General features: G+C 48.8%; 1 protein-coding gene across 1 annotated transcript in view; it reads right to left on the bottom strand.

Annotated features, from left to right (window-relative positions):
* Positions 1 to 2,707: 2,707 nt before the first annotated feature.
* LOC119112207 (caveolin-3) overlaps positions 2,708 to 18,210 on the bottom strand; it is an 18,769-nt gene continuing 3,266 nt past the window's right edge. Inside the window, exons 2-4 of the mRNA XM_037236304.1 lie at positions 8,189 to 8,295; positions 6,515 to 6,694; positions 2,708 to 5,012 (exon numbers count right to left, since the gene is read on the bottom strand). Of these exons, the coding sequence (XP_037092199.1) occupies positions 4,815 to 5,012; positions 6,515 to 6,694; positions 8,189 to 8,263 (453 nt within the window). The 5' untranslated portion in view covers positions 8,264 to 8,295 and the 3' untranslated portion in view covers positions 2,708 to 4,814. The remainder of the gene's footprint in view (positions 5,013 to 6,514; positions 6,695 to 8,188; positions 8,296 to 18,210) is intronic.

Here is an 18,210-nt window from a genome sequence, read left to right as displayed (position 1 = left end):
GGTTTGCTTTAGAATCACTGCCGAGTGGGCGGGGCTTGGAAGAATTGCAGCAGGGCTAATAAATGCCAACGATGAATAAAGAGAAAATGTGCATAGCTGGGGTATAGTTGTGTAGTAATGCGCAAAGGATAGTACAGGTTCAATCTAAGGTTCATTCAGTGCTCGCATTGCCTTGAAGAGTCAGTGCTGCATATGTGTCTGATAGTGATGTGACCTCTTAGCCTATCTTACTGCACATTCCACTCCAGCTGCATTGATGTGCCTCTCCTACCCTGGGATCAATGGATTGACGTTTAAGTTGTAAATTATGAGGCTTGGCGAGCAATAGGAGAATGTGTGTAGTTATGTTCAGTGCCAAATATCTATGATGTAGCTTTTCTGAAATGAAAGCTAGGTTTTGGGTTCTGTTATTCAGTATAGCCCATTTATAGATTCAAAGTAGCTCTTCGTCAATAATGCAAACAGAACGGCTACATGACTATACAGTTAATGCCCGTATAACAATTAACTGGCAACACTTCCACAGTGCAACGGTCACAGATTAGGGCAAGGCTCAATGCTCTATATATCTTCCTTTCTCTCTCGAGCCTTCTTCCGCTCTTACTCCCCTCTCTCCCTCTCTGGAGCTCTCTCCAGGCTTCTCTCGAGAGAGAAGACTCCTCTCTTCTCGGAGAGTCTCTCGAGGAGAAAGAGAGAGATCGAGAGCTTAGCGCGCTAGAATGCTCTAGAGAGGCTCGATAATCTCTAGCGAGAGATCTTCTCTCTCTCTCTCGCATCGCTCTCTCTCTCTACTCTCTCTCTCCTATCTCTCGCTCTCTCTCTCTCTCTCTCTCCTCTCTCTCTATCTCTCTCGCTCTCTCTCTCTCTCCTCTCTCTCTCTTCTATATTGTATATATATATATATATATCTATTCTTATCGCCACCCGATGACCGCATTCACTGTTTTCCAACTTAACTTTGCTCAAAAGGGTTGGCAGCAGTAGGATTCATTTCCACTCTTGGAGATTGCGGCGCATGCATGGGTCTACGCTTTGTGCGATACCTCGAAAGGAAGTGTCACGGGGCGCACACTTTTAATCCTTGAAATTGAAAGAGCATTGTTCAAGCTTCATTTCTATAAACATGCGCCCGAGTGGCTGGCTAGATACCCTTCGATCGGGTGGGGGTCAAGTTGACACCCCTGAGATCTCGGGACCTAAGAAAGCTAGAGACACCACATTTACAGAATGTGTTGACCTGTACGTGTGCTCACTTAGGTCAAAGTTTCAGATTCCTAGGTCATGACCTTTTGGTCAAAAAAGGTCAAACAATGTCAAGTTCTAGGTTGGTCTCCAAAGTGCCCCAGACCCTAGATAACCATTTCTAAGCAAAAGGTCACACTCTCATGAAAGGTCGGTGATCTTGTTTGACCTTTTGAAGGTCAAGGTGACCAAAATCATACCAGATTGCTTTGAGTTTTGCATTTGACTACGCGACAAAGATTACGCTAGGCAGTATCTCCATAAAACAAAATGTTGACCTGGGTCATTTTAGGTCAATGGCCTATTCTGATCTCTAAGAAGTCCATGGAAGATGTACGATGTGGTTCCTGCTATCAATAAACTCTAAATGAACACCAAAAACTATTCCATACAGCAAGCCCTAGAGTAACAAAACAAGTTAGTTTTGACCTTGATGTGACCTCTATACCTGTCCTTAAGTCAATTCAATTTGCTCATTCAACTGTTTTGTTGCCTAAGAAAGCATCTCAGAGATGTATGGTTTTGTCTAACACTCCGTTGTTGGATCAGATTGAACAATTCCATAGAAACTGCCTTCGCTGAAAACATGGTCTGACTTTGACCTGCCATAGGTCAGCGACCTTACAAGTTACATCCAAATTGGTGATGCCAAACGATTAACCATTCATTTTTCTACAGCTATGCAAAATTTGGCCTGGCTACACCGCGCCGTTCGGAAACTATACCGGAAAAGCTTTCGGGATGGGTCAACTTGACCCCCACCCGGTTGCGTGTTAACTTTTTGCACACACATACACGCACGCACGCACGCGTGCGTACGTGCGTGCGTGCGCATATGTCGTATATACGTATATGTATATATGAATATATATATATATATATATATATATATACATGTGTGTGTGTGTGTGTGTGTGTGTGTGTGTGTGTGTGTGTGTGTGTGTGTGTGTGTGTGTGTGTGTGTGTGTGTGTGTGTGTGTGTGTGTGTGTGTGAGCATGCGTGTGTGCGTGCGTTCGTGCGTGCGTGTGTGCATGTGTGGTGGGCCTGATGAAGGGCATTTTAGCATGGGAACTCAATGGCTAGTCGTAAAGTGTGCGCCGTTGCCGCCATATTTCACACAAGGCTTTGGGCCTCGACTTTTTGGAATTTTGTAGGATCTTAGTCAATGTATTTTTGGACACTTCAGAAACAGTTCTCCATTGCCCCTGAAACACAGTAAAAGAATTACATTGACATATAACATTACATGTTAACATGCCGATGAACAATCCAGAAATCGGCGAGTTTTAAGGCTAAGACCAAATGTGGATATTTCATGGGTACAGTCTGCACATGTTCGCCAGTTCCTGCTTGGACAATGTTTTAAAAGTGGTCGCGTCTGACATTACTAATCTCTTAATCCCCTTGAAATCTTATCGAAACCGGAGTGGCACCCGAAACCCCGGCGTGAGTTTGGAAACACATTCTTGGTGGCATTAAGGACAGACACAGTGTGAGAATAAAATTGTATTGCTTCCGGCCTAGAACAGTAAACCTTTGAAAACTAGAATCTATCACAGCGTTGCAAGTAGTGGACTAAACAAATCACGTGTTGTAAATATTGATATGTGTGGATGGTGTGCATACAGGTACAGCCTGCTGACATTTACCAAAACACTCGATTGTCGTTTTGGCTACGCTGTTAGACCTTTGGATGACGAAACACGCCCCAGGTAATGATGCTCATGATTTTACAAATATCGTACGATGCATGCTCCGATCACATGCAACCATAACTACACCGAAATATGTGATACTAGCGAACTGCAGTGAGATGCATGATTGACAAGATGACCATCCCACTCATATGCATTTTGATTTGAGAAAAATACAAAACACAAACATGTACAAAACAACGTTATTCTAATCCTATTGACATGTCCAAGTAACTGGTCCGAAACAGTGCCTGTATAGGCATTGCGAACAGTCAACTAATCTGGCAAAGCGCGGCAGTCATAACAATGCATTGCAAGTGCACACTGCTTGGTTGTCCAAGTACACAAACCGTTTACGTCCTGGACAAAAAAGTGCAAAGCTCACCAAAACTTTTCTGCTGACGAGTATGTGACGCAGCACATCTCGCAATTTTGGAACGAAATGGCGTGTGCGTGGACATCCTCACAGCGGACGGCACACCGTGGTGAACAGACCCGGTGACATAACCGCAGCTCGTGATCAGAAGTGTGTGCTCAACCCTATTCCCTGTTGAGAATGGCAGATTTCGTCCTCGTCAATGTCCTCGCTCCATGTCTAAGCCACTAGCCAGTCTCTCGGACTTTTGTGACTTTTCACAGAACTAGTATACACCTGTTGTCAACTTAATAAATGGGCTCGGCAGGGGCGGGTTCAGGCCGGTATTTTGGGGAGTAAATCCGTCGTGCATGACGTTCAACAGGAGCTTACATGTCCACCACAGTTCCTTTGTATTTTTGGGTAGACTAAACGATGCATATCCAATAAGTCACATGCACGACAAGCAATGGACATGCACAGAACGTTTCTGGCAGGGACGCCCACAGCTACTGAAATGGGAACGCACTGGTCGCTGGTGCACTGGCTACATTTCTGCCCTGCACCTACTGCCAGCAAAGTTTCCTTGATACGCGCAATGTGTCAGATTTTCAACACAAAAAACTCACCGCAGGCGGTTTTGCCTTCCGCACCACAAAAAAGTCACTGCCAGCAAAAGCTTGAGGTATATTTCCATCCAATCTGGGCAAAATAAATGGGAAACGAATCTAGCCGTATACTTATCTAATCGTGTCCATGCATCATAAAAATCCACCCGCTGGCAGCTTTACCAATGGTTGTACCTTTTATTTTTAGTGGTAAGAGCCATCTCTACGAATAACATGAGTAATTTCGCCTCTGTTCATTCCAGAGTGTAATAAATATGGCGTGCATTGGGAGAACCATTGCATAATAGGCATTGTACTCATACTGGCCGAGTTCACCATTCCTCAGACCATTACATCTACCAAACACAAAACGAGGAAGTATAAATGCATGACTATTGCCTGCAGTATGTGAAAAACCCTCAGTAATGTGCTGCAAAGATCGTTTGAGATCTTTCGTTGATTCGCCAAATGGCGAGTTTGCGAAAAAATGAAGGCAATGTCTCTAGATGCGTTTCAAACCGGACCGCGTTTACCTCACGCAAACTGATTATGGGACACGGACAGAGCAGCCATCCAAAAAGCATACCAAATTCCGCAGTGTTTCTGTTTAATTCTGGCGCCCTATCAAAAACTTTTCGAATAAGAGGTGCCTAAAAACAAAGGTCTTGATGGGACAAATCTACGTGCGTTTGTTCAGTCCAACCGGATCAGCGGTTGTCAAGATAGGGGGAGGGGGAGAAGGAATATGTGGCAAAATCCACTTTCCGCGCAGACTAACATAAATCTCACACCTCACAGGGAATAGGGTTAAATATTTAACACCAAAAAAGAAAGCGGGAGACACTGTTCGCGTCGCAGACCCCACTGCTTTCTTCCCACGCGAGCACAGCTGAGCAGGCAGCGGCGACGGCAGCCTACACCACGAAGAGGTCCTCCTCCTTCGGATCGTCGGCCGGCAGCGGGCCGTGCCGCACCCTGATTCGCTGGCACATCGCACCGCACACGTCGAAGCACGGCGCCAGTACGGCCTGCGCGCAAATGCGGTTTACGGCGCGGATGAAGTTGCAGTTGATCTTGCACTGGCGCAGGCACGGCGTGTTGCACCAGATGTGCTGCAACAGATGGACGCGGCGTCAGCGCCAGTTGAGCGTCGTTCTTTGCCGGCCGTCGTGGCCCGGAGGCGGGAGGAAGCGCAAGCTGACCCCCTCCGGCTCGGGGTCGCCGGCCGCCGCTTGTCGCCCCCGGCCGACCGCCACCCAGAGCTGAGCAATGTTAGAGCGCAATAACCCGACGGCGCGCTTCCTGTTCCCCGCCCGTCCCGCCCGAATATGGCGCAGCGGCGGCAGATACGCCTGCTCCCTCCGCTCCCTCCTCTGCCCATCCCGTCCGCGGCCGCCAAATAAGGCCCGGCTGGCGCCGCGCGAACGGAAAAGGTGCGTCGGTTAACGATCCCCGGTCGTGGAGAGGCAATTGCGTATGAGCAGCCAGATCAGAAGGATGTCCTGCAAGGATTGGCCTCGTAAATCTGAACAAATGACGGCTTGGCTTGACAGGTGCGGTAATTTTCAGGGTGTGTTCGGCATGTAATTACAGTAGCATGTATTACCGGTTGCTGGAGGAAGGTGGGGTGAGCAAAGGCGAGGTAGCGGTTATCAATGCCAGCAAAAACCGCTCCCCTAAAAAATAATTCTGCGATGCTCCTACGAAGATGACCTGTTACATAACCAAGCAGGATGCAGACTTAGGTCGTTTTTGTGGTTTGATACCGAACGAATCAGGTCGTTCGGACAAAAACGGGCATACAAAACATAACGGACTTCTCTCCAGACAACGTGCGCAGCCATCGGTCTCCCAAAGCGCACTGGTGAGCTGCTGCAACGACAACCAGCCAAACGTATGGTACTAAGAAATGCGCATTTTGAAGGGGTCTTTGAAACTGTTTCGACTGAAACGTTTAATATGCGTTTTTTCAGAGTATTTTTGTCAGGCAGCGTAGAACGTTCTGTGTGCTTTCCCAAGAATCCTCCTGTTTGGAATCTGAAAGGTGTGTGAAAGAAAATGTAACATTAGCGTCTGTCAGTTTCAACTGTAGTACGAAGATCAATCAATGTCAACGTATGCAAGACGTAGCGTACTGGTACCAGTCAAGCAGCTTGAGGATATTTTCACAGACGTAGAGTCGTACAATCCCGCAGTAAAAAAGAAACAAATACAGCGCTAATCGGTAGGTGCGGGCCGCTCACCAAACCAATTAGCTGAACTTCTCACCTACCTGTTTCAATGCACTCACACAAGCCAGCATTTACAGGTGCTAACAAAGTCCATCATTACCAGGCTAGGCGCGGCTAGAATATTGCTAGCACTGATTTAGTAACGGCAGCCGCACCGGCGGGTGAGGCGTCAAAATCTTGGATCTCTAGTGCCCACCGAATGCATTTTAATGCCCAAGGCGTTGACTCGGAATTGTTGTCGAAACCTCACATTCCGGATGATCACCGCCAAGGTCGCACGTAGGACGCTCGCCCACCCTCCCTCCCTCCCCCCCCCCCCCCCCCCCCCGTCCACATGTCGCCTTCGTCGTCGTCGGCGGTGCGCACGGTCCTCTGGGACCAACCTGGAACGCCAGGCAGGCGAACTGGCAGCCGAGGCAGCAGGCCATCCACGGTCCCAGGATACAGGACAGCAGTCGATAGCAGCAGTGCTTGGTGCCGCGGAAACACTTGTAGGAGGTGCGCCAGGTGCAGTCTCGACTGCGGATGCCCTCCGGCTCACCGATGACGTCATCCCACATGACCTGCGCGCGGCAGACATCGCGTTATGCGGCGCCGGCGGCGCGGCCCGCTCCAGATGGTATCTCCTACCGGGAGCTTACGTAACGCTTGTTTTGATTTTAGCCGGTGTGTTTGTTTTGGTTAGGGCGCAGGTTTCGCACGGCGGGTATGAGTGCCTCCTCCAGACCGCGAGACGGTACGGCAGCTTCGTCAGGTAACGGACTGACAAAGTCCTGAATCAGCCTGTCAAACGCTGATCAACAACCAGAACAACACACCGGCAAAATACATGCCATTCAAACTTTTCCACTTGATTTTGTGTGACAATTCATCCTAGAAGTTCAGCCAGACATGTTTTTCCAGTTGTTTTCAAATGACAATTTGAGTGACCTACTACCACTTTGACCATTCAGCTAGGGACATGCAACACATAGATATGTCAGAAGTCCACCACACAAAACAGATGCCCTCGATAGGTATGGACTGTGGTCACTGACAGCGAACGCGCTAAAGGTCAGGTGACGTCAAAGGGCAGGACGGACCATCCAAGCATGATGGCACGTAAACCTTCGTCACCAAATTCTGATGTTGGCCAGGAATTGCACGATCTGGTGGCATGTGTCAGGGCTCACACAACAAGCACTGCCTGGCTTGAGCTCTGACCGAAAATTCATCCATTCAAATAGGTTCCAAGATTCTTTTCGGGTGCAAGGGAACAACACGAGGCTAACTTTCTGTAGAAATAATCGATCTCCGAGCAGTACAGTAATACATAGTACCCGTCATATTGCACTGCCATAGGCAACGTGGATAAATGTGCAAAGCAGCGTAGTGTTCGCTACACGTCTACAACATATGCTACGATCATATGCAATGTCAATGCTGCATATGCAGTGAAAACTGAGCGCGTGAAAACGTATGTGCAATGACAGCATGGATCAATTCATTGAAAATTGTGATCGAACACGTTTATGCTACAGGCTGTATCCGCAAACGTAGCCGTACATATCGACTACCACTTGAGGTAGCGTACTTGCTGCTTATCATACATGCCATCCTGAGTGACTGAAATATTTGACTGCTGGCGAAATTCATCGACACAAATAACCCGGTTCAGCGATTGCATATGAGGAACGTTGCACGATAATAATGCCTAATGATTATGGCGAAGTGACCAAACCACCGTAAATTAATAATGGCCAAGGGGGACCCATGCCATAATAAATGCATGACTCCGCACACACGATCATCAGCTGAAAGTCCGGCTTCCGGAACACGAACGCTAACACTGCCGGCAACCTGCACGACCACGGTGCCGGCAACCTACAAGTAGAGCTATGAATGTCCCGAGGCTTCAGACACCAGTCAAGACTTTGGGCACCGCCAGACGATTGTTTATAATCCTTTACAGGAAACAAAGTGTGATGACGAGCCGGAAGTGCATTAAAGTTGCTGTCTTCGCGCGCAGTGCTCGTAACGGCCGTCAGCGGTGCGTCTCGAGGACCGGTGGGCCTCACCTGCAGGTGGAGGTTGAGGTTGTTCGGGTCCCGCGTCTCCATGTCGAAGCCCGGGGTGTTGTCCATCGTTCCCATTGACCGTTCCGCGACGTCGAAGATGCGGCTCCCTGCCGAATACACGCAACAGTGGCTCGGTGATGGGCTGCCAGTCCTCTGAGCAGCTGCATGGCGCTCACAAGAAAAGATTGAGCGTCGCCGCCGATCACGCCGGCGGCGATGACACGGATCAGGTGCATCAGGTACGTACCGGACAGGCCGGGGCTCAGTGGTCACGCTATCATCCTTGTCTGGTGCACCGTCAAGGCAATGCCGACGAAGAGGCGCAGGGAAAGTTTGAGCCTCCGTAAAGACCCGGCCGCGGCCGAGGCATTTCGCCAACCGCAAAGAGGGGGTTAAAAGTACCACACCCCCCCCCCCCCCCAACCTATAGGAATCGAAGTTACTCGACAATTGAATCGTGGGATCTGAGAAATGCAAACGGCCATCCATAACCCCATCGACCCCAGTCATCGAGCTCCGGGAAAGCGAACCCCGTTCCTCTGGTTTCCCAGACGCGCAGCTTAATTGCTGCGCCATCGGCACCCAGTGCAACCAGGCTCAGTATCTGACCAGTGCTCCGCATACTATATGTGCTGCCGCGCGCGACTTTGTGCAACAAATATCGACGCCACGAATCATCCACTAAGCAAGAAATGTCACGTTAAAAAAGCACTGCCGGATACAACGCGGTATCAAAACCGTCGTGGTAAAATTTAAATCACCACCGTGTGCACGGCTCATTTCCAACAAATCCAATCCCTTGATTTAAGTATTTAGCCCATTTCGCTGATAGAACAAAAAACAAAGGACTAAGCCACAGGTATGCGACGCCCAAATGGCACCGACTGACTGCACTGGCTCACCACCCAGCAGTATGAAGGGAATGTTCCACATTTGGAGCTATTAAAGCAAGCATTAGATATCAATCTCTAATAAAAAACAAAATAGCCTACTTATAACAATATGCTAACTTGTAGGCGGAAAAGACTGTTCAAGACTATAACATTTATATGTTCAGTAAACGTGCTCTTTATACGCCGTTGTTTGATTGCGCCATGGAGCGAGCATTTGTGTGACGACGTGCCGCCAAACCGGTCGTGCAAAATTACAACCCTAGCACAAACTTGTAGTGCTTTAATCTCCCACCAGGTGGCTTTGCCGGTGCTGGAGGTGTTTGCTAAACGAAACATTGTTATATGCCCGTGTTTTGGCTCTTTCTCGTGGTGCTCTCGCATATTTATTCGTTAGTTACGGCGTTTACCAGTGTTCACATGTTCCGTTATGACGCTATTCTTATGTTATGCAATTACAACTCTCACTTTCGTAATAACTAGGACACATGTCAAACCCTTTTTGTTTTATGTCCCAAAAGACGTGGTTCGTGATCGAAACGTCTACAGCCTACGCAGGCCAACCGATGGCCGTTATATTTGGGAATCGTGGTCACGAAGGTCAGATATGAATGGCTAAACGATTATATTCTTCTCGGTGTTTAACGCCGCATGACAAATGTGGTGGCAGGATTAGAATGATGTTCTATGGAGTCTAGATGGCGTAATGACCTTGAAATAGGCAGCATGAAATAGTCTGCACGTCTTCGCGGTTGGCATCCCCCAGAAAATAGAGGACTTCAGGTCTGCAGAAGGGCGGGGCTCTGAACTGCACCGAATAATCTTCAAGGTGGCTTTTTTCAGCTCAGAACCGTTTACAAAGGTGGAATATTCCCTTTAGGCTAACTGGAGATAGCTGTAAACGCTACGCTAAAGGGAGTGTTCCACTTCGATGATATTGAAGCAAACACCATATGATGAAACAATAATACTCTCCCCGATATACCTCTCCCCATTTTCGCGGGCGTGTAGTTCAGGACCTAGCGAGGCTTAGGTCCGTCCGCTTAGGTTTTGTCCGTCCCGGTGGCTCAGCTGGTTAGAGCGCCTGCCTCCCGATTCACCCACCCGTGGCGGGGTGGGTTCGAGTCGCTTTAAGCGCTCGCTATTTGTCCTTGACAGGTATGGCCGTCGGCCGGTGGCAGCGGTCGCACTAAAGGTCAGTTGACGTCAGAGGGCAGGACGGACTGTGCCGAGCATTGCGGCACGTTAAGCTTTCGCCACTAAATTCTGCCGTTGCCTGGAATTGCGCGATCGGATGGTAGGGGTCAGGGCTCACACAACAAGCACTGTTTAGCGTGAGCGCTGATCCCAGAAATCCATCCATTCAAAGGGTTCGGGATCAAATTTCTAAAAAAAGGGCCGGATTGCGAACAGCGCCGAAAGGTCTTGTAGATGACTGTTTCAGTCGAGAACCCCCAAAAAATGTGGAATACTTGCTTTAAAAGGCGGCCAACATTAGTCCGCTCAACTTTTTCATTTTTGCTGGGAACAGATGTGCAACAGCATTTAAATCACTTGCATCACTGAGCTATGCACATATTGGCGAGGAATACATTGTGAAGGGTGAGGGGAGAAGACCAATGCAAGCGCACATACTATTTACACAATGTTTATTGTCAAAAGGAACCCGCTACCATGCACGCAAGCACGGTATTCTAATGACGTGTGTTTTGTGATCGTTTCATGTTGGAACAAACTCCCAATATTGCAACAGTGGCGATTATGACAATGGCAAATATGGGAAAATCTGGCGCTTCACAGCTTAGGAAAACAATCGCAAGTACTTACGTTATCTAAACGGCTGAGTTGAAAGCGCACATCGGGTTGCATGTGCACACATCTGAAACGGCTTAACTATAGCTTTATGTACGAAGCCAAGGACCTGGTTTCGCTGCAGACTCACGGTAACCTTGCCCGAGTAGATGTGTGCTATTTAAGGACATGTTTGGTAGAAAGTTAACATCCAAACCTGAAATAGCTTAACTTCATTCCGAGCTTCGGTTTCTGTTTTTAAACACTTGCCAAACACCCGGGATCGGTCGGGCGCGCTCATGCATCGGCAACGTGGTGGACGTTGAGCTATAGTGCGTGGAGAGGTGCAAACATATTTACTTCGCATTGCAGGTGTCACCAGGTTTGTGACCAAGAGTAATTTGCGTCACCAGAGCGCCATACCGTACTGAAGCAAACACTTCAGTGCACTTTTGTGGTTTCAGAACTGGAACGTCCCAGATAAAAATTTATAAGAAGACCAATACTATGTGTGAGCAGACGCTGGCAAACCGCCTTTTGAACGTCATATCATTCTGGCGATGTCACACTCTAGTGGGGAACGGTTGTTGGCCCACTTAGGTACCTTAACGATAATCTATGGCCCGATAGCGACCATGGTAAGGTTTGGATCAATACATGCCCCAAGCTATACGATTTAAGCTCGTTGCATAAACTTGACTACGTTCGACAACGCACGTAGCTAGGCTGTACTCAATATTCATGAGGCTGCACGAAGAAAAGGCGCAAGGCCATCTCAGTGACAGCGGCAGAGAATGCTTTCATTCCACTAGAGACTAAACATAGAACAGATTCACTACAATCAGATATGCCCTCTTCATGTAACATTGGCCAGGCGCATGGATCTCTTTGCAACGGAATGCACTTTGCCGGGGCTTGTATGCTCTGGGAGTCGGGCAGACGTCATTGCCAGTGGCAGGCAAACAAGATAGTTTCGTAATAGTTGCACAAATGCAAATAGTTGTAGGTGATGTTTCTGGACACATAAATTTAGCAGTCATTGTTGTGCACCATATGTGCAGCGCGGTTTAAAATCAGGATACTCAGTTAACTTGCGCTTTGTTCTTGCTATACACCTCATTGAAATCGCAACGTGGAGCGAGAGCAGTTGGCGAAGCATGGTTAGTGAATTTGATCTCCAGTTTAACGTAAGAGTTACATTACATTGCGTATGACATATAGAACATATCACGTGTACGGCCTCGGCAGTCCGAACAGAGCAGCGTTTCACAGGGAAAATCAAACCCGACATGGGCAATAGAAGGGGGGGGGGCACAGAAACACACACACTCCCCTCATAGGTCCTGAGGGTTCCGAAGAGTCCTTCGGGAGCCTTCCCCCCTCTGTCTCTCTGCCTCGAAGGACCCTTCGGACCCGATAATCAAAGGCCTTATTTGAGGGCCGGAAGGGCTTGCCGGTGGTCGTATAGGGAGGCTCGGTCTACAGGGCCGGGCTCTCAGATACCATTAAAAGAGCCATCTGCTCTCATTGGGGGCCCCTGAGTTGATGAGGGCCTCTATACCGGTCAGGTATCACCAGTATCGAACAGTGCGTTCTGTGTCGGTCCGGAGCCATGAGATAATTTCCCAAGCAGGGACCGAGCCGGGGCCCGAGATTCACATTGGTCCGGCTCCTTAATCAATAAGAAGTCCCCTGTGTCAGCCGGGAGTCGATTTTGAGTAGGCCCGACGGGCCCCTCAGGATCAGAGATCAATGGTTTGACTGGAACACTGACGGGCCCCAAGGGCTCAAAGGGCTGCTTGTTTGTCACATTAAGGACCCCGCCCGTAGTGCCGTGGCTTCAAATGTCAGTCAAAGTGCATTTGCATCCATTGGAGACCCCTGACGCAATGCGGGCCCTATATTGGCCCGGGACCACCAACACCGACCAGCGGGCTGCGTGCCAGTCTGAGTCCTAGAGGCCCATTTCCTAAGCAGGGGCGAGGTCGGGGCCCGCGATTTGCATTGGTCCCCTGCAATAGTGAAAGGCGCTTGTGTTAGTCAGGGGACCATAGGGCCTAATAAGGGGTCCTGTGTCGGTAAGGGGTTGACCAGGGGGCATTTCCTGAACAGACACAAGGATGGGACCCCAAGTGCCAGAGGAACACTTGCGATGGTCGGGCATCTCTGACGATGAAAGGAGATACCGGAACTTATGATGAGTGTCTGCAATGAGACAATGCAAGGGTCCTGTGTCAGTCAGGGCCAGAGTATCTAAAAGAGAGCCCTCCCCCCCCCCCCCCCATTTCAGCTAGAGGCCCGTCGCTTCAAAACTGAGTCCCTGTACCCGGTATTGAACCCTCACGACGATAACAAATCTTGTTGTGTCCATGAGGGCTGCTGCGTCAATCTGGAGCTAAATGCCCGGGTCAGAGAGCTTCCCGCGTCAGGGAGGGGACCAGTTTATGATACATTCGGTTAAGTGCAATCTGATCGACAAGGAAACGGAATCAGTCAGTCAAGGGAACAGCATCAGCAGTCGGAAGGCACTCTGCGCTGGGACGGAGTGACTCTTCAGGCCTTGGCCGGGGACGACAATGTGCCTTCTTGTTTTCTTCGTTTGTATCCCTTTGTTCTACCGGGAAAGGTATGGGGTCCGCTTGGAGTGGATCTAAGTAAAACAAATGAAAAAGATCGGCCATGAATAACCAAAAATGTCCATACCGGTGCAGAATCCATTTGCGAAAAAAATTTCATTAAAATTTTCCAGTGTACGTGGTCCCAAATTAAGGGCAAGAATAGTCTCTTTTCGGGTTGCAGTGCCTGTAATACCGAACAGCACTTACCTCAGCAGGCGACACCAGGCGGCGGGCGGCGGGCGAGAAGACAGCGGCGGTCTTGAAACAGTACTTACAATTTTAAAAATAGGTTCGAACCGTTCAAGGATTGGACCGGTGCGCATATTTCACCTTGTAATTCTGAGATTGTTCTCTGAACAGATCAAGGGTTACAGCACGACGAGAAATAAATATTTTACCTTTACTTTTCTGGTCTCATCATCAAAGCTCAGCACCTGTTTGCAGTGCTGTAAATTCTAACCCATTCCCATTATCATTTTTCTTTTGAAAATCACACAGATGAAAGGTACGTTAGGACTGCTTTCTAAACGTATGAAATGACACACAGCGTTATAAGATAATTAGTTCAGATGCGCTATCACATTCGTCGGCAAATTTTGAAAAAAGTCACATAATTCCTCTCACTGATCGATTCTGAGTGGAGGATGAACATCCCCAGACGAACATGGATTGCTGATGTGAACGCAAATTTGCTATCCCATTTAGATACGCAGTTGACGTTAACGAGGTTCCCAATATTTCTGTAGGACCCAGAACAAATTATGACAAAGCCTCTGACTTCTGTCGGTTTAAACAAACCACTGAACCATTGTAAAACGAATGTCGCCGGCGGATTATTCCATGCGGTCATTTAATGCCCGCTCTCTACAGTTTGTTTACTTCAAAATGCAAACAGAATTGCATCTGCCGCAAGCTTCTGGCTTTTGTTCCAAATAAAGAAGGTAAAAATAAAAACATAACTAAACAAAGAAAATCGTGTCCACTCGTAAGCAATGAGCCATATCGAGTGATTTCCTTTGAGAGCGGGGGGGGGGGCGGGTGCCTCCACCAGCAACCCTGTGACCCCTTACCACGGCTTTGGATACGCTCCTGCATCGAACACCGCATGCAAGGGCACTGGGAGGTTTATAAAACAATTCGAAGAGAATCGCAACTCAGATGCAGCGGAACTGCTCCGGAAACACCATTCAGGAGATCTATTTGAACACTTCAGACGCGATTATGACGCAATCACATCTAACAGACCCTCCGGAGAGTTATTCTGAGACGCTTCATGGACCGCACCTGCCGGTTAAGAGCAGCGTTCGATCTGATATCTAATTGCGGAGTCTAAAACTGATCGCCATTGCAAATTTCAGAGCTAGATTAGGTATCTGGAAGCTGTTCTGAAATGACGTAATCACACATTGCGCAACCTTAAGTGCAACGTGGCGTATTTAACAATGCATCCAAAATATCGTAAGGTTTTGAGCAATTTGCTGCAAATATTCAATACAAACATTTGCAATGCCCTGATTCTTGTAAACGAACTCCTAAAACATGAAGATAATCATCTGGTTGGCTCGCTTTCCCACTACACTGCCTGGTCCATCCAGCCCTGTGCGCTATTTGAAGCGTGAAAGCCACCATGGCCACTGTCAGCTACGCCTGACAAAGGGTTGCCAAAGGAGGTCGATTTCCTTCACCCTCTGTTGACACTGGCCGCATCGAGCTCGGCAATCGGCCGAGTAAACAAACCTGACTTCATACCGTAGCCGGGCGGGCCGGCTGGCGGTGGGACAGCGGTGGGGCGGTCGCGTGGGCGGGGGTCACCGGGCGAACGTCACCAGTGGGGCTGCCGGCGCCTGGGGCGCACGGCCGCGCCGCCGCGCCGCGCTCGCCGCCGATTGGTCGCCGCCGGCGGTGCCAGCGGGCTCTTGCCACGGTGACCCGGCGCACGGGGCGGGCCGGCGGCGGCGGCCCACCTTTGTTACGCCGACCATGGTCGCGTATTGATTCGCGGCTTTTGCCTGCCGTTCGTGTCCACGGCGAGAGTCGCCACGGCCTGATCATTAATGGCAGCTTTACTACCGGCCGGCCGATGTGCCGGCGCGGCTCGGCCCGCACTGCGCTCGCCGACTGCCCACTCGGGCGCCATTCGGTGCTCGGATTTCCTGGGAAGTACGAACTCACGCGTTTTGCTTGCGTGGCGGGTAACGTGGCGACACTAAGCAGCGGAAAACTCAACGTAAATAGTGTCAGTTTTACCCTCTGCATACTCCTAGGAATCTCAGCGATGACGTCACAATCGAGATCGCTGGAAAGTCGGTTTGCACGCTTCCAGCAAAGTGAGAACTCAAGCATCGCGGTCGCTCGCAAAAGTTCACAATGCAAGCCTGTGAGCGCTTAGTCTGTGTGTGTTGTGTTGTATTCGCTTGCGAGCTTGCGAGTGCGGTGCAGCGAGACACACGGACAGATTGTAGCGTGAGTGCCATGGCAAGGTGGGAGGGGCAGAGGAGTAACTCACACCGACCTTAAACTGAAGCCCGCTGAATCCGGGATGTGTTCGAAGTTCGAAAAAAATGGGGAAAGGCTGGTATTTGTTTTCGTATTCACGTGATTTTTGTTTCCCTCGGCAGTCACATATTTGTTTTCATCAGTTTGCAAACGCTAGCGACGCCACTGGAATGGTTTATCCAACTTTTGAACATGTTCTCGATAGCACCCTACTCTTTGCGACAAAAGAGCCTTTTATCGAGACCATTATCATGATGTGTTGATACGTAAGTTGGCGCCGCAGAAAAAAACGAGCGGCGGAAATGTTGACGCTACTTTATGTTGACGCTACTTTGCCATTTGCCTGAGCCCATCGCACCGTATGGCTACGGCCTGAAGGATTGCTTTTGCTGTCGCATTACATTGATGCAAACCTTACGGAGCGCATTTCTAAGCAAAGTTTTGCCAAAAATATTGCAGGATAGAGCAAATGGATAACAAAAAGAAAGATACCATATGAATCGAGAGGTGCCCGGCTATTCAAGGCATGCAGCTAAAACGGTTACCCGTATAAAGCCGTTAATAAATGGGTTCGATATTCACTTTCATCACCTGTAAACACCGTTTTCAAAGCGAGTAGTTCTGAATTGAAGTAGGCACTCAATGTTGTGTGCCTACCGGATTTTTAAAATGTCCAGTTGTTTCGAACACATGTCTTTAGGCACCCCTCCAAAGCCGTCTTTGACTACATCACGGTCTTGACTTTTGCAGCATCTGTAAACATGGCTGTTAGAAGGCGTCACCGCGTTTCGCAGCTATCTTTAATGGCTCAGAAAAACGACCGGATAGCTAACCAGAGCTGTTCCAATCCCATTCACTGGATTTCAAAAATAACATTGTAATAATTTAGAAGATGCTATTTGGCATTCCAAATGTCTTCCGTGACTTGGGTTGCCATCTTCGGCCGTCGCTGCATTATTTGGATGCATTGCAATGGGGCCAAGCTTCATTTTTATATGGCATGCCATACAATGACAAGATAAGATGCTACATTCAACCTCAGAGCGTTTAAAATTCCACAGATTACAACGCATGCGAAGGAATGCGTATACGGAGGTTACGTAGGTTAAACCGCAATAGCCTTCGCAAATTTCGCGGGTAGGTGCTGGCTGTTGAGCACTTACATTGCTATAATATTAACGAGACCAAATTGACCTCAACGACCCAGCGTGACCTTGGTATGGCAGCACAAAGCGCTCTGACGCTGGCTACACTGGCTGACTTTGCCGGACTTTACTTCTAACATTTTCTGACCGGTTTTTGTCTTCTTTGCACTAGTGTTCTCGCGCTAGTGTCTTGTTTGCAGGTAGGCATAAAGTTGCGTACATTAACCCGTTCATTACGGGTATATTCATCAGAAGCGGAGGAAGGGAAGACGAATTTTGCCCCTGCCCCTTCACTACATGAGTGAACGCGCTCATCTCCCGTCACGAATCGACACCTGGTCGGGTTTTGCACACAGGGTACACAGTACACCCCGTTTGCGCGTGGATGCTGATGAGTCGTAATTACTGTGGAGTGTGGATGTCGTCGCTCGTGTTTATGACACCAGCGAAGCTTTTGAGTCCACTAAATAGGTGCCGCCTGCGCGGCCCTCCCGCATCCCACACTCAGTCAGTCCAAATGGCTGGGCATGCAAGCTACCGTGGTGACGGCTTGGAAGTACCTTTGCTTAAGCGTTGCAGAAGGAGCATACTGTGTTTATGTGACAAATGCAATACAAAACGACTGCTTTCGATGAAAGCCGACGCGACACGCCCGACATTTCAAGTGTCCTGGATTTCTTCTTTTGGAGGGGAAAACAACATAGTGTTCAGAGGACAAGTGCGTCGACTAGAGACCAAAAATGAGCGCGTGGAAATCGCTGCTGCTCTCACGGTAGAAGCACAGCCATTCTACAAAGATCCATGAGTCTACTTGATGAAACAGAAAAGACGATTAAGACAATAACAAACTTACGGCTACAATAGATACTGACAATCAGCAATTGTTTAACTTTGATAAGCGTGTATAAATAGTATATTTAAGCTTAAATGCACATCAGCGTTGCTGCCATTAGACGCATCCAGTACTTCGTCAAAGGAGGGGCCATAATTGTCTGTGGTGTCCCCTGAAGCTTGGTGCCCTTTCCTCGCCCCTCTTCTCCACAAGGAGTCTCCAAATATCGGCAAATAATTTTCATATCATT

This window comes from Pollicipes pollicipes, unplaced genomic scaffold (genome assembly GCF_011947565.3).
Source record: "Pollicipes pollicipes isolate AB1234 unplaced genomic scaffold, Ppol_2.1 Scaffold_7261;HRSCAF=8764_pilon_pilon_pilon, whole genome shotgun sequence".
In the NCBI taxonomy this organism is placed as follows: domain Eukaryota; kingdom Metazoa; phylum Arthropoda; class Thecostraca; order Pollicipedomorpha; family Pollicipedidae; genus Pollicipes; species Pollicipes pollicipes.
This window is presented reverse-complemented; position numbering and strand designations above follow the sequence as displayed.